We start from the raw sequence: 26334 nt of genomic DNA, 5'->3' as shown, positions 1-26334 counted from the left end.
CCGCCGAGCACGACGTCCATCCCCCGCAAGTCGCGCTCATTGGCCGGCCACCGATTCGGCTGGCACATGCCGTTCGGAGCGATGGTTGGCGTCAGCCAGAGCTCACATTTAGCCGCAGAGTCGGACCGAGCAGTTGCATCGGCTGCAGCGGGCGAGCCACTATAGCAGGGACAGCCTCACACACAGAGAGCGTAGCATGAAGATTGAGCTTGTGTGCGTGTGAGTTTGGAGGCCATGCACGTGTACGACATCGAGCGGCCGAGGCGAAAGCAGACCGAGCCTTTGATTAATATGAATGTGATTGAGTGGCTTAATCAATGCGGCTGGGATAGCGGTTGACGAACCATCAACGAGCGTTGTACAAATAGGATGATCGACCAGTTTGGTTGGTAATTCTCTCTCACGGCAGCCAGTCAAGACGTTTGTCAGCAAGAGTCTTCTGGGACCACTGCAGAGAGCAAGCCGACTCTGTATCCAACTCCAGCCACTTGCACTTGTCTCTGTGCAAAGGGCCATGTCTGCATCTGCTTCTGAGGGTATGTGGCTGTGGCTGTGGCTGTGGTGTGTGGAGAGGGGGGGGAGGGGGGGGGGAGGTGGACGGCGCGGCGCAGTGCGACCTTTTTCCGCAGACGGGCTTGGGCTTGATCGTGATCTTGATCCTGGACTCGCTTGATGGCGAGGTTGGCGGGGGGGGGGGAGGGGGGGGGGGGGGGCCCGGGGCAAACTCACATGTGCATTGAATGTATGGACGCATGGGTGGTGTAGGTGGGTCGTATGACTATGACCTCGTTGTTGTGGGCGGAGGGTCCGGAGGGCTCTCGTGCGCGCGGCAGGCGGCCAAGCTCGGAGCCAAGGTGGCGATTCTGGACTTTGTCAAGCCGTCGCCGCAGGGCACGGCGTGGGGCCTGGGCGGGACGTGCGTGAACGTGGGGTGCATTCCGAAGAAGCTCATGCACACTGCGGCGCTGCTGAAGGGAGCAGCCGACGATGCCAAGGCGTACGGGTGGTCTGTGCCTGACGGGCTTGAGCACTCGTGGGACACGCTTGTGGACGCGGTCGGCTCGCACATCGGCTCGCTCAACTGGGGCTACCGGACGGCGCTCCGCGACGAGGGCATCGATTACAAGAACGAGCTCGGGTCGATTGTGGACGCGCACACGGTCAAGGGCGTGTCGCGGAAGAAGGTGGAGACGCTGTACTCTGCCAAGTACATTGTGATTGCGGTGGGCGGGCGGCCGTACGTGCCTGAGGACGTGCCCGGCGCGCTGGAGCACGCCATCACGTCTGACGACATCTTCTGGCGGTTCGACCCGCCGGGCAAGACGCTCTGCGTGGGCGCGTCGTACGTGGCGCTCGAGATCGCGGGCTTCCTCACCGGGCTCGGGTACGACACGACGGTGGCGGTGCGGTCGATCCTGCTCCGCGGCTTTGACCAGGGCATGGCCGAGAAGGTCGGCAAGTACATGGAGCACGAGGGGACGACGTTCAAGCGGCCGGTGGTTGTTGACTCGATTGCCAAGGACGAGGCGAGCGGCAAGCTCAAGGTTGTGCTCAAGTCGCGGACGGACGGGACGACCGAGGAGGAGGAGTACGACACGGTCCTGTTTGCGACCGGCCGCAAGGCTGACACGGCGAACCTCGGGCTGGAGAACGTCGGCATTGTGCCCGACGCCAAGACCGGGAAGATTGCGGTGGACGAGGCCGAGGCGACGTGCGTCGACTCGATCTTTGCGCTCGGCGACGTCATCGACCAGCTCGAGCTGACGCCGGTGGCTATTGCCGCCGGCCGGCTGCTCGCCTCGCGGCTGTTTGACGGCAAGACGACGCTGATGAACTACACCAACATCCCGACTGCGGTCTTTACTCCGCTCGAGTACGGCGCCGTCGGCCTCTCGGAGGAGGACGCGGCCGCCGAGTACGGCATCGACAACATCGAGGTCTTCCACACCTATCCGCAGGTTCTCGAGCACACCGTTCCGCACCGCGAGGAGAACCAGGTCTACGCCAAGCTCATTGTGCGCAAGGCCGACGACGTGGTGATCGGCGTCCATTACGCCGGCCCCAACGCTGGCGAGGTCATCCAGGGTCTCGGCATCGCCGTCATGGCCGGCGCCACTAAGGCTATGTTTGATGCCACCGTCGGCATCCACCCGACCATCGCCGAAGAGTTTACCTCGATGGAGATCACGCGAGCGTCTGGCAAGTCGGCGCTCCGCACAGGCTGCTGAGGTTAAGGGGGTTGCGTTCTGCAACCCCCGGCCGTCACAGGCCCTCCCACCGGCAACACGCACGGCCGAGCTAGCTTATTAGCTCGTCCGTGTGCCAGAGACTCGCACCCCGGCCTCCTCCCCTTGACGCGCTCATGACGAGCCGTGCCCTCAACCGAGCTTTTTCCCTCGGCGAGCACGCGCTCCGAGCTCACTACAGCCCCACACACCCACGCTTACTCCGGTCGACTGACCGCAGCGCGGGGGGCTGTCTGCGCCCAAGGCGAGGACCGGGCCTCGACCTCGCATGTTGAGCCGCCTGGAGGGTCGTCCTTTCGGCCGACCCCAACCTCATCACTCACAGATTCCCCTCTTTTTGAATGAAGGCATACCAGCTGTGCAGCAGCGAGCCCTGCTCAGACAACGTACATGCGCATGTGGCGCGGGAGGGCGCGGAGCGGGCCGTCGTACGGCAGCTTGTCAAAGGGCGCGACCCAGAGGCGGCCGTTGCGCGAGGCCGGACATGTCGAGTGCGACGAGAGGATCGAGGCGAGGACGGCGGCGTGGAGGTTGCGGTTGCGGAGCCAGGCGACGTTGAACAGCGGCGCAGAGAGCTTGTCGACCCACTTGCGGACCCGGACGGCGTCGGCCCGCGAGATGGATCCGGTCAGCCGCAGTGATTTGACCGCATGGTCGATACGGTAGAGGGCGGCCCAGAAGGCTTCGTCCAGCATCTGCTTTGCCTCTTTGGACGTCACCTTACCGCCCTTACCTCGCCGACCCTTTGCCGGCGGCGACGGGCGACTTGCCGGCGACGGCGACAGCCTGCGGGCAACCGGCTCGGGCCGCGGCGACGGCCGAGGCTGCTTGCGGTCGGCCGGGAGGAAGATCGGCGAGTGCGGCGAGCGCGGTGTGTGACGTTGGTCCACAGACCGCACCGGCGAGTGCGAGTGCGACGGCGACGGCGACGGTACGCGGACCACGGATCCGGCGCCGACGCCTGAGTACGGCTTGGCCCGCCCGGCGAGCACGGTCTCGACAAACAGCCGCGAGTCCGGCGAGAGGGTCGCTTGCGGCGGCGAGGACGCAGAGAGTGACGAGTCTCGGGCGAGTCGTGGCGAGGGCATGTGGCTAAAGTCCGGCAGCGGCCGTGCCGGCGGGCGATGAGCAGGAGACGGCTCGCACGCGCTCGAGCTCACCGGTCTGGCAAGGACCTGGCGAGGAGGAAGAGGTGGAGCAGGAGGCTCGACAGACCATGCCGGTGGAGGAGGGCGGGAATGAGTCGATGCGATGGGGGCCGGTGGATGCAGAGAAGGCTGAGCAGTGGCGAGTCGGCGAGCAAACGACAGTTGGCGGGCAGACGGCGGAGGCGGAGTCGGAGGAGGGTTCAGGCATGGCGAATGTGAGAGAACAGAGTCTGCAAAGCTCCGCACGTCATGTGGTGTATGCTCTCCGTCAGAGTCGGAGAAAGAGTTGTCGTCAAGCATGGCCAGAATGTCCACCGTTGTCAGAGACATCTTTCCCGCCTAAATCCGCCCGAGTGAGAGAGGCGTGGCGGTGGCGGCGGCGGTGGTGGTGGTGGTGGCGGTGGCTGGCGAGTGGCGCCGGAGGTTGGGCCGGTGGGCGGGCGGTGGCAGGGAGAGTGGCGGCAGTGATGGGGCAGTGATGTGTGATGGGAGGCGGCAGTGATGGGGCAGTGATGGGGCAGTGATGGAGCAGTGATGTGTGATGGGAGGCGGCAGTGATGGGGCAGTGATGTGTGATGGGAGGCGGCAGTGATGGGGAAGTGATGGGGCAGTGATGGAGCAGTGATGGGGCAGTGATGGAGCAGTGATGTGTGATGGGAGGCGGCAGTGATGGGGAAGTGATGGAGCAGTGATGGGGCAGTGATGCGGCAGTGATGCGGCAGTGATGGGGCAGTGATGTGTGATGGGAGGCGGCAGTGATGGGGAAGTGATGGAGCAGTGATGGAGCAGTGATGGGGCAGTGATGCGGCAGTGATGGGTGATGGGTGATGGGTGATGAGTGGCGGCAGTGCCCAACTCAAAAATGCCCGCCCAATGCCAGTCGGGCAGACGACGACGGCCAAGGTCCGCTAGACCGACATCGACATCGACACTCGACGCACGCTTACTGCAGCAGGCGCATGCTGACGAGGCCACAGCGACACCGACGGGCAGTGCTGTGGTGGCTTCCGGACAGAGTGTGGTGGCGACATGCTCCGCGAGGCACCAGTGTGGTTCTGACGGCTGCGCTTCTCCTCGGCCTCCTCCTCGGCCTGGTCCTCTCGCGGTGGAGCTGCTGCACCTCCCACTGCGACTGCGCCTGGCCACCACAGGTTGTGCTCGCGCCGACATCGCGGCATGCTGGCGATGATGGACAAGGTAGACATGCCGATCTCGGAGTGCTGGACGTGGTACAGGGCCCGAGTCGGCGCTCACTGCAGCGCAGCCACGTGGCGGTGGGCGTCTTCTCCGGCATCGACTTTGTGGCCGGCCGGATCCAGGCGTGCGCCAACACGTGGGCGGCACGGACAGCGCTGGATCATGTGGTGTTTGTTATCGAGTCGGTCGACGACGAACTGGCGGCCAAATGGCCGGCGGTCGATCTGGTCCCGCTACCACCGCGCGTAGCGGCGACGGCCTGCACCGACGCCTCCAAGTACTCGCGATGTACGCTGCACAAGAACTGGCACGCACTCACCGTCCTCCACGCCCGAGCCCAGGCAGAGGAGCTGGACATCCGCTGGTATCTGACGGTTGGCTGCGACACGTACGTGGCGACGGCCAATGCACTTGCTGTACTTGACGGCTACGACCACACTAGGCCGCACCTGGTCGGCCAGTGCTGGCACCTAAGCCCGGACGCCGGCTCTGTACCGGGCCTAGCTCGCGGCGGGCTTTACGCCAACGGCGGCGGCGGCATCGCAATCTCGGCCGCGCTCATGGACATCCTCGCGCCGCGGATCGACGCCTGGATCGCTGCCGACGGCGCCACGCCGTATTCGGATCTCTCCATCGCAGGTCTCGCTGCTGAGGCTGCAGGTGCAGTTTGCGAGCACAGCGATGCCTTCCACGGCTACGCACCGCGCTGGTATGCGGCGCGGCCGCGCGGACGCGATGATCCCTGGGGCGAGCTCCACTCTGCCGCCGCCACCTTTCACTACATGTCGCCGCACGACCAGTACGCACTTTCGCAGCAGCTCGGGCTGGAGGCCACCGACGCGGTCGCCGCGGCCGAGTCTGGCGCCTGCCCACGCCTCCATGCCCTCGCTCGCGCGCTCGTTCGCGACCACCACGCTGTGCTAGAAGCCCAGGCCGAGTCGCTCCTGATGTGCGCGGTCGGTGGCGATGCCGAACGAGCCGCTCGAGCCAGCCGCGTCACCTACTGAAGAGAATCTGCCGGCGCGCCGACTACAGCTCGCCGCTCCCACTGGTCTCGGCAAACAGTGCCGCCCACGGGTACGGCTCCATCAGGGCGAGAACGCGACCGTTTGCCAGATCCAACTCACCGGCAAGCCACATGAGAGCAGTACAAGCCTCACGGAGAGCGGCGCATTGATCGTTGGCGCACCGAGCCGAGTCGACCGAGACGAGGCAGCCCGGAACGCCAAAGGCGGTCTCGCACCCGACATCAAAGGTGATGACCGGAGTGTGCATGGCGGCAGACCACGCCGAGCCGTTTGTGGCGGCGCGAGTGACCGAGTACTCTACGCCATCGGCAGCAAGGAGCATACCGGCCGGGCCGTCGCCACCATCGGCCCGCCCGGGGAGCGAGTTGACCATGTGCCCCTCGTACGCCACGTGTGCGGCGTCCATGCCGCGCTGGGCCAGCGCCAGCCGCGCCGGCCCGTTCATCGAGCCATTGGCAAAGCCAGCCTCGGCGACGGAGCCCCAAGCCGAGACAAATACCCCATCACTACCATGGAGAAGCCCGCGCTTCCCGCCAAACTCGCCCTCCATCACCGTCCCATCACCGAGCTCGAGCTTGCCTCGCCCCGAGCGGATGCTTCCCTCATATCGGCCGTCGTACCTCGCAGCATCGGCAGTAAAGACTCCGATGCCCTCCATTGTCTTCCGCTCCGGATCAAGCTCACCCTCCCACACAGTCGTCGTCCGCAGACCGGGCGCAGTCAGCTCATACACACAGCGGTAGTGCGGCGGATGAGGGGAGGGAGAGCACTCGGCATGGACAAGCAGAGTCAGAGCCACATACAGATACCCGGCACACGCCAGGACCACCACGGCCGCCACGCTGCAACACTTGCCGACTACCATGCCTGGGGAGATGGGCGAGGAGTGGGCGTGTCGGCGATGCCAGGGGGAGCTGCTCAACTCGAGTCGGACCCTGGTTGGGGTTGAAACGGACGGCTGGCTGTCTTTGGCTGGGAACAGAAATCAGAGCACAGCTCTGCTGTGGGACTGTGGGCCGTGGGCTGTGGGCTGAGCCCCCCCCCCCCCCCCCCCCCCCCCCCCCCTTTCCCGGCTCAGACCACTGCTTGGACTGCGATGGGATACACAACCTTGGACTGCGATGGGATACAAAACCTGATACAACTGGTTCACTCAGGGCTAGATCCAGGCATGACAAACATGGTGACATCGTCGTTTCCCTCGCCAGTCGGCACGTTGGAGGCGTCCGGGACGAGAAAGACGGTCTGCATGCCGGCCTGCTTGCGGGTCATGTTGACCATCAGATCCATGGAGACAGAACGATTGGCCACGTCCATAAAGACGTCGGCCTCGTCCATGACGCCAAAAGGGCCGCCAATGGCGTCCCAGAGCGAGAGCAGGTAGGCGACCATGGTCGTCGACCGCTCGCCACCGGAGAGATCACGGACCGGGCGAGGGATGGCCGACCGGTCGTTCTTGACGGCAACCCGGAGGGTGAGCTCGCGCTTGTTGTAGTCGACATCGGCCTGCCCAATGTTTCCAGAGACACCGAGGAGACGGACGAACATGCGCTCGAGCCGCCGTTTGGCTTGGAGCCGCGCATCCTTCATCCGCTCCTTGAGACGGCCAACATTGAGACGCATGCCCTTCATCTCGGCACGAAGCTGGCCAATGTGGGTCCGCGCTTCGTCGCATCTGCTCTTGAGCTGACGGGCGCGATTCCAGAGCGCACGCACATCGCCGTGCTGCGCCTCTTGGTCTTGGAACCGGTCGCGGAGCTGCGCGATAAGGCGCTCGATGTCATCGCACCGCTCCGTGACCTCGACGCGCTCGCCCCGGGTCTCGGCAATGGCAGTGGCGGACGCCACCTTTTTCTCGGCTGCCTCGACGTCGGCCGCCGCCTCGACCATCTTCTCGCCGAGCGCTGCAAGCTTCTGCTCATACTTGGTAACATCCCTATGGGCCATGACCTGCGCCTCACTTGCTCGCGTAACTTTGTCTTCCTGAGCCGTCTTGTCAGCGCGGATCGCCTCGACTTTGACCTTCAGACGCTCCATCTTCGCCTCCGCCTCTGCACACTTGGCGCCAGCGCGCTCGATCTCGCGCTGCGCGGTAGCGATTGCAGCCTCTGCCTTGGCTGCAATGTCCTGCTGCCTGGCAACGTACTTCTCTAGACTCGGCAGCTTGGTAGGGTCAATCGTGCTCAAATCCTGGGTTGCCAACGAGTTCAGCCTGTTTTTGAGCTCCTCGACCTTGTTGTGGAGCGTCTGCTTCCGTCGAGCCGCTGCATCCTGCCCACGCTTGATTTCGCTCAGCTGAGTGCCGAGCGAGCGAAGTTCGGCCGCGGCTTCGGCACGCTCGACCTTGGCCTCCTCATACCGGGTGCGAAGCGCCTCGCGCGAGGCTGCATCCGAGCCGAGCAGCGTCTGGCGGAGTCGCGAGGCGTATCGGATCCGCAACCCATTCTTGTTGAGGTACTGCGAGCCGTCGGGCGTCCAAGCGGCCATGACGTTGGTCCGCGCATGCGCCGGGCCCCTGTGCATGAGTTGCTTGCACTCGCTGTGCTCGCCAAGGACCATCCTCTCGATCCTACAGACATCAATGAGGGCGTTGACCACAACTACCGGTGCTTGGATCACTTCCAGCATGGTGGTGAGGCCCGGCGAAGGCGATCGAGCACTTACGTCGTACAGCTGCGAGGTGAACGAAGTACGGATGGTCGGTGGCGAGGACGTGTACCCGCACTGCAAACATAGCTTCCTCAGGAGCTTCTCATCGTTGACCGTGGCGACCACAAAGGCTGGCAAAAAGTTGCGGATGCACACCTCGACGGCCAGGGCCCACTTATGGTCGCGGAGGCTAATGAGGCCGCCGATCGGGCCGAGCGGCTTGGCGTAAAACTTGCCCGCCGCTGCTGCTGCATCAATGGCTTCCAAGAGCTTGACAACGTTGGCCTTTCGTGGCACAAACCGAGCAATGCGGTTGCCGCGAGTCCGCTCGAGCTGGTCAATCTCGCGAGTGATCTTGCCCATCTCATTCTTGCTGCCAATCTCGCGGGATTTGGCGGCCTGCATGGCGGTCTCAGCCTCGCGACGGGCACCTAGAATCTCATCAAACTCTTGCGCGGCAGTAAGGAACTCATGCTCGGCTTCCTCGATCTTGGCGCTGAGCCCGACCATCGACGCCGCCTGCTGCTCGCGGTAGGCCTCTAGCGAGCCTGCCTCATCACAGATGGCGGCTTGCAGCTCAGCAATTTCGGAGCGGGTCTTCTCGATGTTGGACGTTGTTCCTTTGAGAGTCTCTTGGCTTTGCTTCAGGGTCAACTGTGCCAAGTTCTCATCGCGTTGCGCCGACTGCTTTTCGGCGCGGATGTTGGCGATGGCGGCGGAGGTCTCATTGCTGGCGGCGGTCAAGCGGTTGAGCTCGTCAATGGCGCTCTTCTCGTTGGCAACCGCCGTCTTTTCTGCCTTGACCTTACTGGCGACCTTGGCCTCAATCCGTGGTTTGTACCCCAAAAACTTGTCATGCTTGGCGCGGGCCTCGGCAAGGGCAACCTCTTCGTCGCGAACGCAGGCCCAGGCATAGTGTAGCTTGGCCTTCTTGAGTTCGGCGCGGGTGACTTCGATGTCACTGGTGGCAGCAGCCTTGGCCTTGGCCTCGGCGTACTGCTCCTCCATCCGCGGCAGCTCGATGCCCGCCTTGTGGCTGAGCGCCTTGTCGGCGTCGTCCAGCTCCTCGAGGGCGGCGGCGACCTGCTCCTCCATCGCTCCGAGACGGGTCCCGATCACAAACAGCTTGAACAGATCGCTCGACTGCTTGCTGGCCATAAACTCCACCGATGTTGTCTGGTCAAGCACGCAGTACGGGTTCTGAACCTGGATGTTGAACGCGTCGAGCATGGCGCGCAGCTCGTCGGCGCCGGTCGACACAACCTTGTTCTCTGCACTCAGCAGCCGATAGCTGGACGTACCGGTTGCTTTGCGCAGGATGCGCTCGACGGTCACAGACGAGCCATACGCCGAGAACCGATACGCAGATGGCCCACGGTTGTTCATCCGGACCCGCACAATCGCCGCCTCGCCGTGATCGCCCACTAGCTCCGCCAGCGAATCGGCTCGGCGGGTCCGTCTTGCGCTCGCCCCAAGCCCGACCATAATCGCCGCCACAATCGTTGACTTACCCGACCCGTTGCGACCGGCGATAAAGTTGACCCGCGGGCCGAGCTCGACTTCGAGCTTCTCAAACGACATAAAGTTGAAGAACGAGACGTGCTGGATGACGCCGGCCCGTGGCCCATCGATCGGATACTCGGCCGCCTCGGGATCGTCGTCTTCGTCACACGGGGCAGTGGCGTCTAGCGCCGACCACCATCGCAAAACACCACACCAGAAGTCACCAACCGCGGGCTGTGAGTCGCCCCCATGCCTTCCTCCCGACCTGCTGCCCCTAGAGCCTGGTCCAAAAAAGGTCGCAATTTCCCCTCCCACCCTCCCACCCTCCCAACCCACCTCCCCTCATTGCGCTTCGACCTACCGTGCTGTAGCTCGCGCATGACTTCAGCCTTGGCCTCTTCATCCAAACGTTTCATGGTGGCTATGCGTGAGGCCATGGCGTCCTCGACGGTGGCCTGCAGCTCGAGCGTGGCCGTGTCGCCCGGCGCTACGGCTGGCGGCGGGGGCGGGGGTGAGGTCGAGGTCGAGGCGTGTGCGCGAACCCTGCGCCCGCCGTCGGACCCGTCCTCACCCTCAAGATCCACCTCTGGCTCGGACTGGAGGGAGGCTTCCTCCTTTGCAACATCGTCCACTTTCCGCTTGGGCATGGTAGCCTAAACCGGGTCAAGTGTGTCTGTGGGGAGAAGGCGAGGCTAGTCCGACCTCGGTAGGGAGTGTGCCCTCCGCGGAAACTTTTCTACGTAATCATTGATTGCCTGCTCTGCCGAGTGGCCAGCGTAATTGCAGTTTGCAGCCGCCGCGTCGTCCACCGTTCGACGAGTCGGCGAATGGTGCAACTTTGCCAGGGGAGGGGACACACCGCTTCGCAGTCCTTCGTTCGGCGCGCCATGTCGAGCGACCAGCAGGCCGCACTCTCTGCCTACCGCAGCAAGCTCCTTCAGCACCGCGAGCTTTCGTCCCGTGTGCGTGAGCGTACGTACACTCTATGCGGCATGTCATGTTGCGTCCCGCCGTCTTCTGCTCTCTCGCAGGCGGCTTGGCTTGGCGAGGTGCTGTTACTGCGACCTGCGTTTTTCCAACGAGAGCCAGTGGCACCTCTTCACCAGGCAAGGCGACCTGCGGGAAAGGCTTGCGTGGGAGAGGAAGGGAGGGAAGAGGAGAAGAGGGGAAGGGGTGTACTCATGGCTGGATGTTGTGTTGTGTTGTGTGTGTGTGTGACTGTGCATGCATGTGCATGTGTGCGTGTGTGTGTGTGGTTGTGTCTGGTGGTGTCGGCGTGGCCTTGTGTGCGGCGGGAGACGGGCGACAGTGCGGGCGCAGGTGAAGCAGCAGCAGAAGGACTACGACAAGTCTGAGGATGACCTTACGGCGCTGCAGTCTATCGGGCAGATCATTGGCGAGGTGATCCGGCATCTGGACGGTGACCGGTTCATTGTCAAGGCCTCGTCCGGCCCGCGTTACGTGGTGGGGGTGCGGACCAAGCTCGACAAGGCGAAGCTTGTGCCGTCGACGCGCGTGGCGCTGGACATGACGACGCTGACGATCATGCGGATTCTTCCGCGCGAAGTGGATCCGCTGGTGTTCAACATGGTGTCTGAGGACCCGGGCGACGTGTCGTACTCGTCGATTGGCGGGCTCGCCGAGCAGATCCGCGAGCTCCGCGAGGTTGTAGAGCTCCCGCTCATCAACCCGGAGCTCTTCCTCCGCGTGGGCATCAAGCCGCCAAAGGGCGTGCTGCTGTACGGCCCCCGGGGACGGGCAAGACGCTGCTCGCGCGTGCGGTGGCGGCGCAGATGAACTGCTCGTTCCTCAAGGTCGTCTCATCGGCCATTGTGGACAAGTACATCGGCGAGTCTGCACGGGTCATTCGCGAGATGTTTGCGTGGGCCAAGACCAACGCTCCGTGCATTGTGTTCATGGACGAGATCGATGCCATCGGCGGCAAGCGGTTTAACCAAGGCACGTCTGCCGACCGTGAGATCCAGCGGACGCTCATGGAGCTGCTCAACTGCATGGACGGGTTCGACACGCTCGACGGCGTCAAGATTGTCATGGCCACAAATCGGCCCGACGTCCTCGACCCGGCCCTCCTCCGCCCGGGCCGCCTCGATCGCAAGGTCGAGATCCCGCTGCCTAACGAGGAGGCCCGCCGCGACATCCTCACCATCCACTCGGCAAAGATCGTCAAGATGGGCGAGCTCAACTTTGACTCGGCCGTCCGCCTCTCCGACGGCTTCAACGGCGCCGATCTCCGCAACGTGTGCACAGAGGCCGGCCTCTTTGCGCTCCGCGATGACCGCGCCTACGTTACCGAGGGCGACTTCATGAAGGCCGTCCGTAAGATCCGTGAGGCCAAGAAGCTCGAGACCAAGCTGGATTACGGCAAGGTGTAACCAACGGTTGCCACGGGAAGACGTTAAACTTCCAGAGCTTGAGCTGATTGATTGTGTCGAGTTACAGAGCCATGACGGCTGCGACCTTACGGACGGTCCGCGCGCCGAGATCGATCGCGGCGGCGTCGTCGTCGTCGTCGTTGCCACCGCGGCCAGCTTCGCCGCCGGCAGCTTCAAGGTACTCGGCAAGGATCGGGCGGATGCGGGCAAGCGAGAGGCTGTTGCGGTTGAGGGCGTCAACGAGGGTGGCGGCGTCGTCAGGGCTCAACCGTGGCGCGTAAAGGTGGAGCAGACCGGCCACCACTGCGATGCGCTGGAGCGTGAAGAGGCCGGCATCGAGGCGCTGGATGTAAAGGTCGTCGGCGAGAGCGGCGCGAGCGGCGGGAGCGAGCGGGGCGACAATGGTGGCAATGCGCGCGTCCTCAGCGGCCGCGCGCTCGGCGTAGCGGGCGTGGAGCGTGGCAAGCCGCCCAGCCTTGCCGTCCTCGGTGAACTTGTGAACGACGCGGAGTAGGGCGAGGCCGTCGAGCCAGACAAGAGCGGCTGCGAGGCACGAGACAACGTGCTCGACATCGGCCTCGGCGTCGTACGCCTTGAGGGCGAGCTTGCGCTTTCGCGCCGCAGCCTTGGCGGCAACCTGGATGGCGTCGGCCTCGGCCTGGTCGGACGCGCCTGCGAGCGCGGATTTGACCTTGGCCTTGGCCTTGGCCTCGCGTTCGGGCGCGCGCTCGGCCTTGGTCGAGAGCAGAGCACCAAAGAGCATACCGAGCGAGCCCGAAGCAACCAGCGACGAGGCTGCGGCCGGCGAGCCGGTCAGCGCAAAGTCGAGGAGTTTGAGCGCGGCCGGGCGGGCGACGCCCTTGCCGGCGACCAGTGCCGCGAGTAGCTCGACACCCTCAAGCGCCACAAAGCGAGCGTTGAGCTCGACCGAGGCCATGAGGAGCGAGCAAAGCGCATCGAGACAGTTGTGAACGTACTCCTCCTCCTCGGCATCGAGCGAGCCTGGGGCAGCGGCCCTGTAGTCGGCGAGCGAGACCAGGATGCCGTCGAGCCAATCGTCGCCGGCGGCGTTGGCGGCAGCCACTGTCGGGTCGGCGGCCGACGCGGCCACGACCGCCAGCAGCTCGGCAGCGTACATTTTGTTCTCGTCAAATGCAACAGCGCGCCGCGGGCGGAGCCAGTTGCCAAGCACCTCCACCAGCGGTGTCACGCTCGCCAGCGCGCCCGCCACCAGCGGCTGCCAGCCGATGAGATGGTCGAGAACGGCCATGCAGCGGTAGGCACTCTCGGCGGCGTCCTCGGCGTCTGGCGTGCGTCCGGGCGGCGTGCTGACGTCTTTGGGCATGCCACGGACAACGCCGGGCTCGGCTGCCAGTCGCGCGAGGTGGTTCACCACCAGCGGCAGCAGCTGGCCCTTGTTCACCAGCGCCGAAATGAGCGAGAGCGTTGCGGCCGCATCGCCCTTGCCCGACACGCCGTCTGGGTCGGCAATCTCCTCGACAATGCGGACGACAACGTTTGCGACGTCGGTGTTGTCGTGGGCCAACAGCGGCGGCAGCAGAGTGGCAATGCCACGCAAGACAGCGAGCGGAAAGAGCTGGGCGTTGGTGGAGATGGTGCCGAGGCGCTCGAGCGAGGCCACGAGCGCCATCTCGGACTCGAGAAAGAGCTCAGGGCGACCGGCAGCCTCGGCGCGATCGATAGCGTTCTTCTGTGCTGCCGACTCGACCGCCGCCAGCACACCAGGCAGCGATGTGGCGTCGACGGCAAAGACATTGCCGACCTCTGTGCTCGATGCCGCCACATACGCACTCGCCGACGCCGTCACCTCCATATCCACCACCTTGTTCGGGTCGTCTACACCATCCCCCCATCCCCCCTGCTCCACTCGCCATGCTGCTACTCTCCATCTCCGTCGAGTTGCGTCGCTTGCGCTTGCTGGTCTCGTCCATGGCTGCTGGGAATGCGAGTCAAGTGGCTGCCAGCCGACTTTGTTGCCGGCGGCGGCGGTGTGCGGCGGTGTTGGCCTTTCGAGACGACCCGAGGCGTGGGTATGGGAAATGCATGGTTGTGTGTGTGCATGTGCCTGCGTGTGCGCGCGTGTATGTGCGCGTGTGTGTGGTGGGGTCTGGTTGGATGGGGAGCTCAAAGTAACCGATGAGTTGGCCTTGACCGCGTCGGCATCATCAGCATCCCATCCATCAACGTCCGCCCAACCAGCCCAACAGGGCCCGGCCGATGATGGCCATGCCCATACTACGCCACCACCACCACCGATCATCACACTCGCGAGGCCTGTACTGATCTCCGTCTCTGCCGCGCATCGTTCATCCATCTTCATCGCACCAACATTGTCGATGTCTCGCTGTTTGGCAGTTGGCGCTGTGGTGTAGGTGCCCGCTGGCAACTGCTGCTGCCGTTGGCAGGATGTGGCCAGTGAGACGAGCGGGAGCGGGAGCAAAGGTAGACTTGACTTGGGCAGCAGCTGTTCGCAAGCATAGACATTGTACAACAAGTATACACTTTGTCTGCTTGCTGTTGTTGCCAACCTTCTGTCGATGGGCAACTCGCTGAAGACCGTGCTGGGCAAGGCCCGTGCTGACGGGCGGTTGACAAGCGCTTTGGCTCGCCATGACTGGCGGGAGTTGCAGGGCTTTGTGGCTGGAACCCTGGCCCCGGTGACTGGCGAGACAGTGGCGCGTGTACTGCCGAGTCATGCTGATGATGGCGTTTGTCACGCTCTGGCTGCTGCTCTCGTCGCCACCTTTGGGCCTTCGCTGGCTGACATGGCTGAGCCTGACGTCGGCGAAGTTGTGGGCTTTGCGCTCGCAGCCGCCATGCTCGCTGCTCCGGTTGCTCCGTCACTCGCCGCCAGGCTTGCGCCACCGGCCAAGATTGCAGATGCGTCGTCGTCGTCATCGTCGTCGTCCTCGACGTCGTCGTCACTGTCTGATGGCGATGGCGTCGACGAGGACGACGACGAGAACAACGACCGTGACGCGCTGCCGGATCGGGCGACTGACGCGGCGCACGAGGCCGTTATCAAGGCGCTTTGGGCAATTGCCGATGAGCAGAACAGACACTTTTTGCCGCGGGCCAAGGTGGCGCAGCTGGTCGACGATGCAGCGCTCGCCGCCAAGCGCGTTGCAGTCCTGTTCGAGGTTCTCGGCTCGGTGGAGAAAAACATCGGCAGCGATAGCAGGAGCGGGAGCGGCAGCGGTTCCGGGCCGGGCAGGATTAAGCTGAGCAAGTCGAAGCGCAAGAAGCTGGCGCGAACGGCGCTGACAGCCAAGGAGAGCCGGGCAGCAGCACAGCTGGCCGAAGACGTGTTTGCGGTGTGTGCCGACGACCAGGACCGGGTTTGCTACCATCTGGTGGCGCAGAAGATGTGGCACCCACGGCTGGTGGCTCTGCGGTCGTGCCTTGAGGGCCTGCACGAGTTGCGGGCGCGGCTACCGGCGAGCCTGCCCGGACATGGACACCTCGTCCATGGCGAGACGATCCGCGACTCGGGCTCATCGTTCTCGGCGTCGGGCAGCATCGGTGGCTCGTACTCGTACTCTGCACCGATTCGGATGCGGGCGTCGCATGCGCGGTCCCGCAGCAGCCGGTCCCGGCGGGCGTCGCACCGGGTCTCGCGCCGCGGGCGGCGAACTCGTCGTCGGCGGGTCCGGCGGCGGTCGCATCGGTCGCAGCGGGCGTCCGGCTCGGTGGTACAGCGCGAGGCTGTTGCCGACGGCTCGGTTGTCTCGTCACTGGCGTCGATGCCGCGCGGCTCGCTGCGGTCCTCGCAGCGGGCCTCACTCCGGGCTTCGCATCGGGCCTCGCATCGGGCCTCGCTCCGGGCGTCGCACCGGCGGCGGGTCGTCATTGTCGAGCCGATTACCTCGAGCTCGGGCGGAGACTCTTGCTCGTGGTCTCAGTTTGAGTCTGAGACACAGAGCGAAAGCTCATCGGCGGCGTCTAGCCCTGTACCCGAGTACCAGGCGAAGAGCGGCGGCAGTGGCCGCAAGGGCAAGGACAGGGACAAGGGCAAGGACAAGGACAAGGGCAAGGACAAGGACAAGGGCAAGGGCAAGGGCAAGGGCAAGATCAAGATCAATGACAGGGGCAAGAAGGTGCAGAGGGTGAGGCGGCGGCGGCGGGTGGTGGTGACTCCCAGCACTCCGGAATGAAGAGACGTAGTGTGTGTGTGCAGGAGACCGGTTTACGCGGCCTCGGACGACGTGGCGGCAGCAACAAGCGAGGGAGGGTTGGCCGAGGCAGTGGCGTCAGCGCTGCGGGCGGCAAGGGCGCGGTACTTTGGGTTGACGATGATGCCGTTCTCGTGGAGAACGTCGACAGCGATGGCTCTCCAGGACTTGGCCATGGAGAGCGGCATGTTGAGCATGTAGCCGAGGCCGCGGAGGAGCATGCAAAGACGGCCGGCCATGATGTACTGGTTGGGCATGACGGTGACCGGATCGCGGCGGTCGAGCTCCTCAAAGAAGAGCTGGATGTTGAGACCGCCGGTGACATCGGGCGTGTCGCGGTCAAAGAAGACAGTGCCGATGGCGCGGAGGACATCTTCGTCCGAGTACTTTGTGCGGAAGCCCATCTCGCGCATGATCTGGACAATGGCGGCGTCGTCCTCGTCGGCGAGGGCGACGACCAGCTGGGCGAGCAGCAGCCGCTCGTGATGTGAAATGTGCTTGACCTGGCCAAAGTCGACAAGGCCGAGCCGGCCGTCCGGAGTGAGGAGGATGTTGCCCGGGTGCGGATCGCCATTAAAGGCCCCGTCGACGAGCACCTCGTGACCGTGGACATGGACGAGGGTCTCCATGATTGCGTCGACGTCGAGGAGCTCGAGCGGCTCGACATAGTCGACTGCGCCAAAGATCCAACCGAGGGTCCAGTTGTAGGTGCCGCGGGCGACGTTCGACGCGAGGCTCTGTGCGTAGATACCGGCCTGGACAGCAATGTGGCGTGCGGTCGAAGCCTTGGCTTCAGCAGCCTCGGACTTGCGGACTTGCTGGGAGCGGAGCTGCTCGACGGTCATACCCTTGGCGGCAGCCACCTTTTCAAAGTAGGCCTGCAGGCCGACATGAAGCTTCGGGCCCTCGATGTAGTCCATGACGAGCACGGCGCGGGTGCAGAGGTTGAGCACCGGTCGTGGGACGATCACTTTCCGGGCGTACGGCGAGGCGGCGAGATTGTCGGCAATCTCGACGAGGTGCTCGGCCTCGCCGACGTAGTCAAACTCGGTGAGGAACTGCTTCTCGATTTCGTCGAGCATTGGGACGTGCGCCGGCTGTGCGAGCTCGCAAAAGGCACGGATGGTGGCCACGTCCGAGCGGAACAGGCCTTCGACCTTGGGATACTGGACTTTGACAACGACAGGCTTGCCCGAGTCACGGAGCACGGCCTTGTGGACCTGGCCGATGGAGGCGGCGCCGAGCGGGCGCGGCTCAAAGTCGGCAAAGACAGTGTCGAGCGGCGCGCCGAGCTCGCGCTCGACAATGTCGCGGATGGTGTCGAACGAAAGTGGCGGGACGTCATCCTGGAGAATGGAGAGCGCGTTCATGTACTGCGGCGGGACCATGTCGGCGCGTGTGGCGCCGACCTGGCCGATCTTGATGTAGAAGCCACGGAGAGCGAGGATAATGTCGCGAGCCCGCTCGGCATACCGCTCGTGGAGCTCCTCAAAGGCGGCATCCTGCACGTTTTCGGGATCGTCTGCGACTCGCCACATGGTGAAGCGGTAGTGGAGATAAATCGGAAACGCGTTGCGCCAAAAGTAGAGCGAGCGCTGCATGCCCTCGTCGTGCTGGGCCTGCCACGCCACACCGGCCGCCCCGGCACCACCTACCGCTACAACGCCCAGCGCCAGCTTGGCCTTTACCGAAAGCTTTCCACTTGCTGCTGATCCACGAGACGAAGCCTGACTTGCTACGCTTCGGGCTTGTGCGCCTAGAGTCGGCACATGTCGCGCTGTGACGCGGCCGATGAGGGTGAGCATGACGCGTTGGAGTGGAGTGACGCGGGGCACGCCGGTGGAGGCTGGCAACGGATCGGCTAGCGTGGCATGGCCACGGGCGCTGGTCAAGTGGGATGGAAAGGAGATGTTACTTGTGGTACCGCTGGCGGTGTCCATGCGGGTGATGAAGGGTGTGATTGGGCGCGGGCACGGCAAGGAGTGGTTGCAGGTGCTAGGTGCGATGGGGACGGAAGCGCGAGGGTGGGTCAAAGTCGGCGCCCGAAAAGATGTTGTACTGGGCAGGCGGAGGGGCACACGCGCCGCGGGCCATACGGGCGACGCCGTGGATTCGAGAGCGATCCGGCCTGCGCGGCGGCGCCGGGACCGGCTTGAGCTGCGGACGGTAGTCTTGGTCGCTAGAGGTGGTGATGGGGCCGGGCGGGGCGCGAAGCGGACGTCCGGTGAGGACGTCAAAGGCGTAGCGCGATTGGGCGGCCGAGGACGGGGCACGAGCCTTGCGGCCGGCGCCATGGAGAGTGCGAGCTGCGGGCGGATCGCGGAGGGCTGAGACATGAGCGCGGGCTTCGAGCGATGGCGAGTGGCCCAGCCTGCGAAGAAGCGGGTCCTGCAGCGGCTTGTTGGAGAGGAGATCGTAGCCAGAGGCTGTGGCGGAGGAGCGCTGCGACTTGGCGCGGGCAGCCTGGAGAGCAGCGCGAGACCGGTCCTGCTCAGCGCGGAGACGGGCCTCCTGGGCGGGGGTGGCGTAGTGACCAGTGATGGTGTTGAAGGATGAATCGGCGTGGGCATGAGCGTTGATGTTGCGCGAGCGTGGCAGGCGACGCGGGACAGGGTCGGACGTTGGCTGGGCAACAGCGTAGGGCGCAAAGTGTGGGGCAGGCGGCGGTGGCGGGGCGCGTTTGGCGCTGGTGTACTCGGCGAGGGAAGCAGCCCACTCCGAGGCTGGATGCGGGGTCGGAGTCCGCAATGGCTGCCCTTCCGGCGGCTGAGCATGGGTGCGGGCGTGGGCGTACGGCTCGGGCCGCGGACGGGAGAGGCGGACGAGACGCGGGTTGGGCCGCGGGCGGACGACAGCACGGGGGGTATGCAGCTCGTGCTGGTGCTTGGCCGGGTCGGCACGCCACCCGTACGCAGGCGGGGGCTTGAATGGGTGCGGGGTGGTCATGGAAAGGGGTGAAGTGTGAGAAGGATGCGCGTATTGGGAGGCCAAGGGGCTTCAATGGAGAGGCAGCGACATGGGCGCGGGCGGGAGCGGTCGACGGGGATCGAGAGGGAGGCCGACAAGGCTGCGTCTCCTGGACTCATGATGAGTCCTGCATGGGAATGACGACAGAGGATGCCGAGACTGCGGCGGCAGACGGCGGCGGAGCAGAAGAGGACGAGGAGGAGGCCGGCTCCGAAACTGCGGCGGTTTCGGCAGCGGCTTCGGCCTCGATAGCGTCGCGAACGGGATCAAAGTACGGGTGGGCCATGGCCTCGGCGGCTGTGGGCCGCATGACCGGATCATAGTAGAGGAGCGAGTCGAGGAGATCAATGGCCTCGTCGGAGTAAAAGTGGCGGTTGTCCGAGTTGACAAACTTGGACCAGGGGCGCTTGGGAGTGGGGCGGAGCTTGTTGACGTACCACGCATCGAGCTCGAGGCCGTACTTGTCGACATACTCGTAGAGGCCGTCTGTGCCTAGGACCTGAACGATTTTGAGCAGTTGGTCCTGATTGTCCGCGCCTCGGAAGAGTGGCTCGCGGAGAAAGATGAGGCCGCCCATGACGCAGCCGACGGCCCAGAGGTCGATGGGCGCACCGTAGTCCTGGTGGCCGACCAGGAGCTCGATCGACTTGAAGAAGCGCGAGGCAACGCGGACGTTGAAGCAAAAGCCCGGAAGGTAGTACTCGGCCAGGCCCCAGTCGATGAGGCGCAGCTTGCGCTGGGCATGGTCGATCATGATATTCTGCGGCTTGACGTCGCGGTGGATGATGCCCTCCGAGTGGGCAAAGTGAAGGGCGCGCAGGAGCTGGTACAGGTAGTAGCGAGCGTCAAGATCGGTGAGCTGCGGGTAGAGAACCTTAAAGTCGGTGTTGTCGACCGCCTCGAAAATGAGGGCGGGCGTGCCGGTTGTCGGATCGCGGACGACGTCGTAGAGCTTGATGATGTTGACGCCACCGTGAAGCGACTGGAGAATGGAGATCTCGCGCTTGATTTTCTTAGTCTTGACCGGCTTGAGGACCTTAATCACGACCTTGCGCCCGTTGACCACGTTGCGGCCGAGAAAGACCTCTGAGTACTTGCCGCGCCCGATCTTCCGAACTGCCTCATAGTTCTCCACGTCGCCCCACTCGATGGTGATCTTCTCGTAGGTGTAGAACGACCGCGGCCGCTTGATGCACACATCTGCAAAGGTCCGGGCAATCGTGCCCACGCCTAGTCGAGTCCGAGTCCACCCCGTGTACCATGGCGTGTGAGTGGAGCGTCATGTCCCATGTGCGGTACGTAGCTGCCGTCGATCACTTTCCCATGCCCCCCCCCCCTCCCCCCCTACCCCCTTCTCCCCCTACTCGCTTGACAAGCCGCATGACAGCGCCACCAGTGAGCCCAACTCGCAAAAGAATACGTACCCACCATGTGTGTGGCGTGGAGAGTTCCGGAGAAAGACTGCGGTGAAGTGGTGACGGGTGAGTTGTGGGGGGAGGGGAGGAGGGCAGGGCAGGGGCACAAGCCAGCGGCGAACGCGCAAGTGGCTGGCGACTCGGGTGCAGCCGGGAGGGTAAGGGCGGGTTGGGACAGCCTCCGTCGTCATACTCAACTGTAGCCCAGGCATGGCGAAGGGAAATACGGGCAAGCGTGGCAAGGGGCGCATGGGTCGCATGCTGGAGCATGTGCCGGCGAGCTTGTTTGCGTTTGGCGGAGTGGTGGCGGGGTTGGGCGCGGCGTGGGTGCGGCGGCAGCCGCTGGTGGTAGCGGGTGGCGGCGAGGCGCTGACCTCGGTGTGGAGCGATGTGATGGTTGTGGGCTCGGCAATGATGTGTGTTGGATTTGTGGCGGCGAACATGAGCTCGTGGCTTGCGCCAGGTCTTGCGGATGAGTACGATCATCCTGAGATGTACCGCGAGTGGCGCGACTGGACGGCCGGCTACCTCCTCCTGTTCCCGTACATGTACGCGCCGTTGCTCATCGGGCTGCACGATGTGGTCCGGGCGCTCTCAGAGACGCCCCAGACAGGGCCTGAAGCATCTGTGTTTGCGCTTTACTTTGCGGTATGGCTCTTTGCGGCTGGCTGCTTCCCGGTGTTTGTGTACATGTACGCGTCGTTTGTGGTCTCGAACGCGCTGTTCTTCTCGTGGAGCCTCGCGCTGCTGGCACAGATGGCGGGCGGGATGCAGGCGCTGGTGGCGTGGCGGACGGCATGGATGTGAAAGTCTAGCGGCCAAAGAGCGTACCGCAGCAGCGCAGACCGGCCTTGCCGATGACGTCGATGTCAATGTCGTGCAGAGCGCAAAAGGCGCGCACGAACGGCGCGTCCTGAGGCGAGAGCGAGAGCTCGTCGGGGAAGAGCGAGGCGTGGAGAGCAGCACGCTCAGCGGCGCCGCGGCGGTTTGTGGCCAGCTCATTGAGGTCACGCAGGAGTGTGTTGTTGGTGCGACGAACAAAGTCTGTCATGGAGCCCAGCTCGCCCGAGTTGGATGCGCGGACCAGATAGCGGTAGCGGGCGCGGTCAGCGTGGGTGAGGGCAAGGGCCTTTGCATCGGTGTCGGGATTGGCGAGCACAACAGTCTGATTGTTGACGTAAACGTCGTAAAGGGCCGGCTTCTCGGCAAAGATGGCTTCGGTGGTACAGGCGACAAACGGAGTGCGGTCGGCGGCGTACTGCTCAAGCTGGTCAATGTCAGCGACCGAGACGTAGAAGAGCGGATTGAGCGCCATGTCAAAGACCATGGGAATGTCGTGATGGGCGAGGAGGCAGGCAAAGAAGACTCGGAAGCAGACAACTTCGATGGGTGGCCGTGAAAAGAACAGAATGCGCTTCTTAAGGAGCATGGCTTTCCACAGGACAAAGATGGAGGGGCCAAAGTAGCGGACAAAGTTCTCAAAGCGAGCCACTGGGTTGACAGCCGTCAGTTGGTCCTGCTGCGAGACGAGAGGGCCAAGCGGGTCAGAAATGGGCTGGAGCGACGATGAGGCCCCCTCATCCCCATCTGCGGCGTCGTCAGCGTTGTCGACAAGGAGAGTGGCCAGGTAGGCCTCGAGCTGTGCGGCAAGCGCTTCGCCCTGGTGGCTGGCAAGCGTGGCAGCCGGCGTGGGCCGCGCATCCATTGGCGGCGTGTCTTCGGAGATCGCTGACGAGACCGAGTTCGAGTCGTCCTCGGCATTAGCCTTGCCCGCGGCCTTAGCGGAAGCGGCTGGTGCGCCCGGCTCGGCTGGCTCGAAATCGATGAGCGGAGCCGGGGCAGCTGAAGCCGGCTCATCCAGTAGCGCGGGTTGTGCAAGCTCCTGTGGCGGCGACGGACTGCTCACCTTGGCAAGAGCAACTGCCAGTAGAGCATCGATGTGGTACTGGACCGACGAGACAAGGAAGGGGAGGAAGAGATGCAGGCGGGCGTAGGATGGAGCGATGACGCCGACGGCAGCGGTGACAGCGCCGCGAGGGACCAGCGGGTGCTCGCGACGAGCATAGGCCGCTGCACCGTAGCGGGTAGAGGGAGATGTAAGCGAGGGCGGGATGGAGAAGTATACAATGTCCGAGGAGACGGTGTGTGAGCCGGCGGGGAGAGCCTTGAACTCGAGGCCGAGGTCGTCGTCGGCGTCGAGGGCGGGTGCGACGACGAGAGGGTGTTGCCGAGGTGCTCGTCAAAGACCGCAGTAAAGACATGAGCATAAGACGGAGGGGTTGACGGAGGCGGTGTGGGAGGAGAAGAGGGAGCTAGTGGCTCGGATGTGGGATGAACCCGGGCATGGCAAAGGGAGAGAGACAGAGAGAGAGAGAGAGAGAAGAGGTAGCGTGGCGGGAGAGAGGGAGGGGAGAGGGCAACTGTGGCGCGAGTTTCGATGGAAGGCAACGAGAGTGAGTACGAGAGAGTGTATGTTTGGTGGCACACTCGACTCTGTAGACAGAAGACAGAAGACAATGGACATAGCAGGTGTCAATGTTGTGTCGGTGGAGGTGCATGGGCTGGCAGTGACTGAAGTGGCTGGCCAGAGGCGGCGGATGGAGGTGGCAAGGAAGGAGTGTGCGGGCAAGCGCGAGGCTGTGGCAGGCGCGATAGTATGCGGTGTGCACGATGGGATGGTGGTGGGCGTGCGCATGGCATGGGCATGGGAGTTGTGGTTGGGATGATGGTGATAATGGTGGAGTAGGGGGTGAGTGTGGTGGTTGGCGGGGATCGGACGTAATGAGTATGGTAGGGGGGATGAGGGGGGTCGTGACGTGGGAGGTGCGGCGGGCGGAGGGAGAGCGGGTATGGAGAATGGGCTTGAGGATTGATGTGGGTGGGTAAGATGAGAATGGTGGGCATGTGTGGAGTGTGGGCGATGAGAGTGGAGGGGCTTGGGCGGCGAGGAGAGGAGGGCGGGATGGATTGGATTGAGATGGACGTCGATGGGGACGATGGCTTGGAATTGGAGAAGAAAGGAGGCAAACCACTGCACTCTAGCCCGTCACTGCATTGGGTATCGCTTACCCTTCCCCTCTCTTGTTCTTCCTCGTCCTGGCCAGCCCACTGGCTTCGTCGTCTGGCTCGGTGATCGGCGGCAGGGGCGGCTGGCGATGGGCAGGCCGGCGCGGGCTGTGATGGGCAAGGCCGGAGAAGGGAGGGGAGCAGTGGGTTGGAGGGCAGACTGATAGGCATTGCCAAAAATGTGGCTATCTCTTTGTATTGTTTTCAATGTCCTGTCGATGGCTAGCCTGCTCTCGGTGGTGCCGGCGGTGGTCGGTCGGCGGCGGGCGGCGGTCAGCGGCGAGCAGCCGGCGGTCAGCAGCGATGCTGTTGACGGGATGGCGTCGGCTGATATGCGTATCGGCGGGCAGGGAGTGAGTGGCTATGTTTGCAGGGGTGGTGAGTACGTGTGGTGTGGGTGTGGTGGTTGTGGGTGGAGATGGTGGGGAGTGGAGGTCGGAGATGGGCCCGGGGCGGGGTGGTCAGCAGCATCGAAGGGACACAGGGCCAACAACTTGGGCCTGAGCCGGCAGAACTCGGATTCTGGAATACTGCAACTGTGGATTGGAGACTATGCAAGGGTGTATTGTGGGCGTGTAGAAGAGTAGTAGTGAAATTCGATTTGGCATATCTTGTAATGCGGCTGGTGGGGGGCATGTGCGGGGTTGAGCGGTCGAGGACGTGCTCAACCACCTAGGCAAAACAAGCCGACGCGGAAATGAGCCGAGGAAGATGGGTGTCGATGACGACGGTATTGATACTGGTGCTAGCGCATGGCGAGTGAAAACCTTGGGTGTGGTCGCGGGTTGTGTAGCTGGTGGTGGGTGGGAGCTAGGTGGTGATGAGGGTCGGCCTGATCGGGCGAGCGGGCGGCGGCTGGCGGCTGGTGGTCGGCGAGGCGGAGCAGCTGAAGGAGCTGGGTCGGGACTGGGTGGCTAAAAGTTACTGTTGGTCAGAGGATGGGCAGTCTGGCATGTGATGGTTGAGAAGTGTGGGTGTCGGGGACGGGGATGAGGATGGAGGTGACGTAGAGCGGGAAGACGAGGAGGATGAGGAGGAGGAGGAGGAAGCCGAGTGCGCGATGGGATGGTGGTGGGCATGGCCATGACATGGGGGTGGTGGTTATGGCTAGAATGTAGGTAATGATGGTGGAGTAGGGGGTGAGGGTGGTGGTTGGTGGTGATGGGGCGTAATGAGTATGGTAGGGGGGATGAGGGGGGTCGTGACGTGGATGGCGTGGCAGGTGGAGGGGGAGGTGGGTATGGAGATTGGGGTGAGGGATTGATGTGGGTGGGTATGGTGAGGATGAAGGCTGGGTGTGGGGTGTGGGCGATAGGAGCGGCGGGTACTTGGCCGGCAGAGGGAAGGCGGCGGACGTTAATTGAGTTGAACGTTGAAATAATTGAAGAAAAGCCGGAACCAGCATCAAACAAGGCAATGACGTCCACAACAACAACCAAAGATCATACATGGCTTGCACAGCACACGTATGAGTACGCCAACAGGGACTGGACAAAGCTAGCAGGCAATGGGATGAACTCGGGTGACGTTTAGGTCGATGAGGCAAATCGCGGTTGATCGATCAGATCTGCAGATCAACCATGACCACGACACAACAAGGTCAAAACAAAATACATAAAATGCAAAACTATTGACCATAGCCAACGACAACAAAGTTGAGAATCGATAGTATAGTGAGCAACGATCGATCATGGATGTGGAAGTCAAGGCCGAAGAATACAGGAGACTCAAGAACAAATGAAGCATGAAGAATGATGATAAAAAGCAACAACAAGAGCCAAAAGAATGATGAATAGGAATGCATGTCGATTGTGGTCAAGCATCAAAGCAAAAGCAACCTGAGCAGAACATGAAGGCAGACAATAGCAACCTCAAAGCATATGAAACCATGAACGGCAACGAACAAAGAACATGGCCAGCCAGCAACAAGAGAAACAGGAAGGGTCGAATAATCAATTCACAATGATCAACAACAATCAATTGAATGTCAAACAATCGAACGAGCGACGAGTGGCGAATCATGAAAATGTTGAATGACATTCATGTCACCCACCAACCCGCACATGCGACTCGGCCGAACAAGTGACACGGGCAAGTGTCAATGGGGGATGGGGATAGTGAATCAGCATCAAAGACTCAATTCACGCCCGTGCACAGCCATGCGCATGGTGGGGTGGAGAATGAGTATGGTGGGGTGGGTGGGAATGTGGATATGGGTCATGCATGGGATGGGTAGGGGTGGCAAGGGGGCAGTGAGTGGCAAGTGGAGTGAGTGGTGGTGGGTGGGAAGCAGTGAAGTGGGGCTAGGCTTGATGAAGCATCAGCTAGGGTTGACGAGGCATCAGCTAGGGTTAGGGTTAGGGTTAGGGTTAGGGTTAGGGTTAGGGTTAGGGTTAGGGTTAGGGTTAGGGTTAGGGTTAGGGTTAGGGTTAGGGTTAGGTAGGTAGGTAGGTAGGTAGGTAGGTAGGTAGGTAGGTAGGTTTAGGGTTAGGGTTAGGGTTAGGGTTAGGGTTAGGGTTAGGGTTAGGG

At 63.2% G+C, this 26334-nt stretch overlaps 8 protein-coding genes across 8 annotated transcripts; 3 read left to right on the top strand and 5 right to left on the bottom strand.

The window, feature by feature from the left end:
- Window positions 1-140: 140 nt before the first annotated feature.
- AMSG_06608 (NADPH-dependent thioredoxin reductase 1) lies at window positions 141-2609 on the top strand. Its single transcript, XM_013901234.1, has 2 exons — window positions 141-536; window positions 766-2609. The coding sequence occupies exons 1-2, from the start codon at window positions 515-517 to the stop codon at window positions 2226-2228; spliced, it is 1485 nt and encodes a 494-aa protein (XP_013756688.1). The 5' UTR covers window positions 141-514; the 3' UTR covers window positions 2229-2609.
- On the bottom strand, window positions 2216-3464 carry AMSG_06607 (uncharacterized protein; the record flags this gene model as incomplete). The annotated part of the gene is made up of 2 exons (XM_013901233.1): window positions 2216-3309; window positions 3458-3464. The coding sequence occupies 2 exons, from the start codon at window positions 3462-3464 to the stop codon at window positions 2624-2626; spliced, it is 693 nt and encodes a 230-aa protein (XP_013756687.1). The 3' UTR covers window positions 2216-2623.
- Window positions 3465-4570: 1106 nt separating this feature from the next.
- On the top strand, window positions 4571-5598 carry AMSG_06606 (uncharacterized protein; the record flags this gene model as incomplete). Its single annotated transcript, XM_013901232.1, has 2 exons — window positions 4571-4591; window positions 4630-5598. 2 exons carry the CDS (start codon window positions 4571-4573, stop codon window positions 5596-5598), a joined length of 990 nt encoding a protein of 329 aa, XP_013756686.1.
- Window positions 5594-10199, bottom strand: AMSG_11996 (uncharacterized protein). The gene is made up of 3 exons (XM_013901363.1): window positions 10133-10199; window positions 6796-9953; window positions 5594-6343 (listed from the first exon to the last, which is right to left on the bottom strand). Exons 1-3 carry the CDS (start codon window positions 10185-10187, stop codon window positions 5621-5623), a joined length of 3936 nt encoding a protein of 1311 aa, XP_013756817.1. The 5' UTR covers window positions 10188-10199; the 3' UTR covers window positions 5594-5620.
- A 459-nt stretch (window positions 10200-10658) lies between these two features.
- Window positions 10659-12164, top strand: AMSG_06603 (26S protease regulatory subunit 10B; the record flags this gene model as incomplete). The annotated part of the gene is made up of 3 exons (XM_013901231.1): window positions 10659-10743; window positions 11081-11502; window positions 11535-12164. 3 exons carry the CDS (start codon window positions 10659-10661, stop codon window positions 12162-12164), a joined length of 1137 nt encoding a protein of 378 aa, XP_013756685.1.
- A 61-nt stretch (window positions 12165-12225) lies between these two features.
- AMSG_06602 (nuclear protein NAP) lies at window positions 12226-14116 on the bottom strand (the record flags this gene model as incomplete). Its single annotated transcript, XM_013901230.1, has 2 exons — window positions 12226-14021; window positions 14068-14116. 2 exons carry the CDS (start codon window positions 14114-14116, stop codon window positions 12226-12228), a joined length of 1845 nt encoding a protein of 614 aa, XP_013756684.1.
- A 2255-nt stretch (window positions 14117-16371) lies between these two features.
- Window positions 16372-20755, bottom strand: AMSG_11995 (uncharacterized protein; the record flags this gene model as incomplete). Its single annotated transcript, XM_013901362.1, has 5 exons — window positions 16372-17976; window positions 18013-18065; window positions 18370-19279; window positions 19470-20554; window positions 20749-20755. 5 exons carry the CDS (start codon window positions 20753-20755, stop codon window positions 16372-16374), a joined length of 3660 nt encoding a protein of 1219 aa, XP_013756816.1.
- Window positions 20756-21527: 772 nt separating this feature from the next.
- On the bottom strand, window positions 21528-22974 carry AMSG_06596 (uncharacterized protein; the record flags this gene model as incomplete). The annotated part of the gene is made up of 1 exon (XM_013901229.1): window positions 21528-22974. A coding segment is annotated over one exon (1424 nt), but the record flags the coding sequence as incomplete, so codon positions are not given.
- Window positions 22975-26334: the final 3360 nt, after the last annotated feature.

The sequence above is a fragment of the Thecamonas trahens genome (assembly GCF_000142905.1).
Source record: "Thecamonas trahens ATCC 50062 unplaced genomic scaffold supercont1.30, whole genome shotgun sequence".
NCBI lineage: Eukaryota > Apusomonadida > Apusomonadidae > Thecamonas > Thecamonas trahens.
The sequence above is the reverse complement of the archived record's forward strand: the minus strand, read 5'-3'. Positions and strand labels throughout refer to the sequence as shown.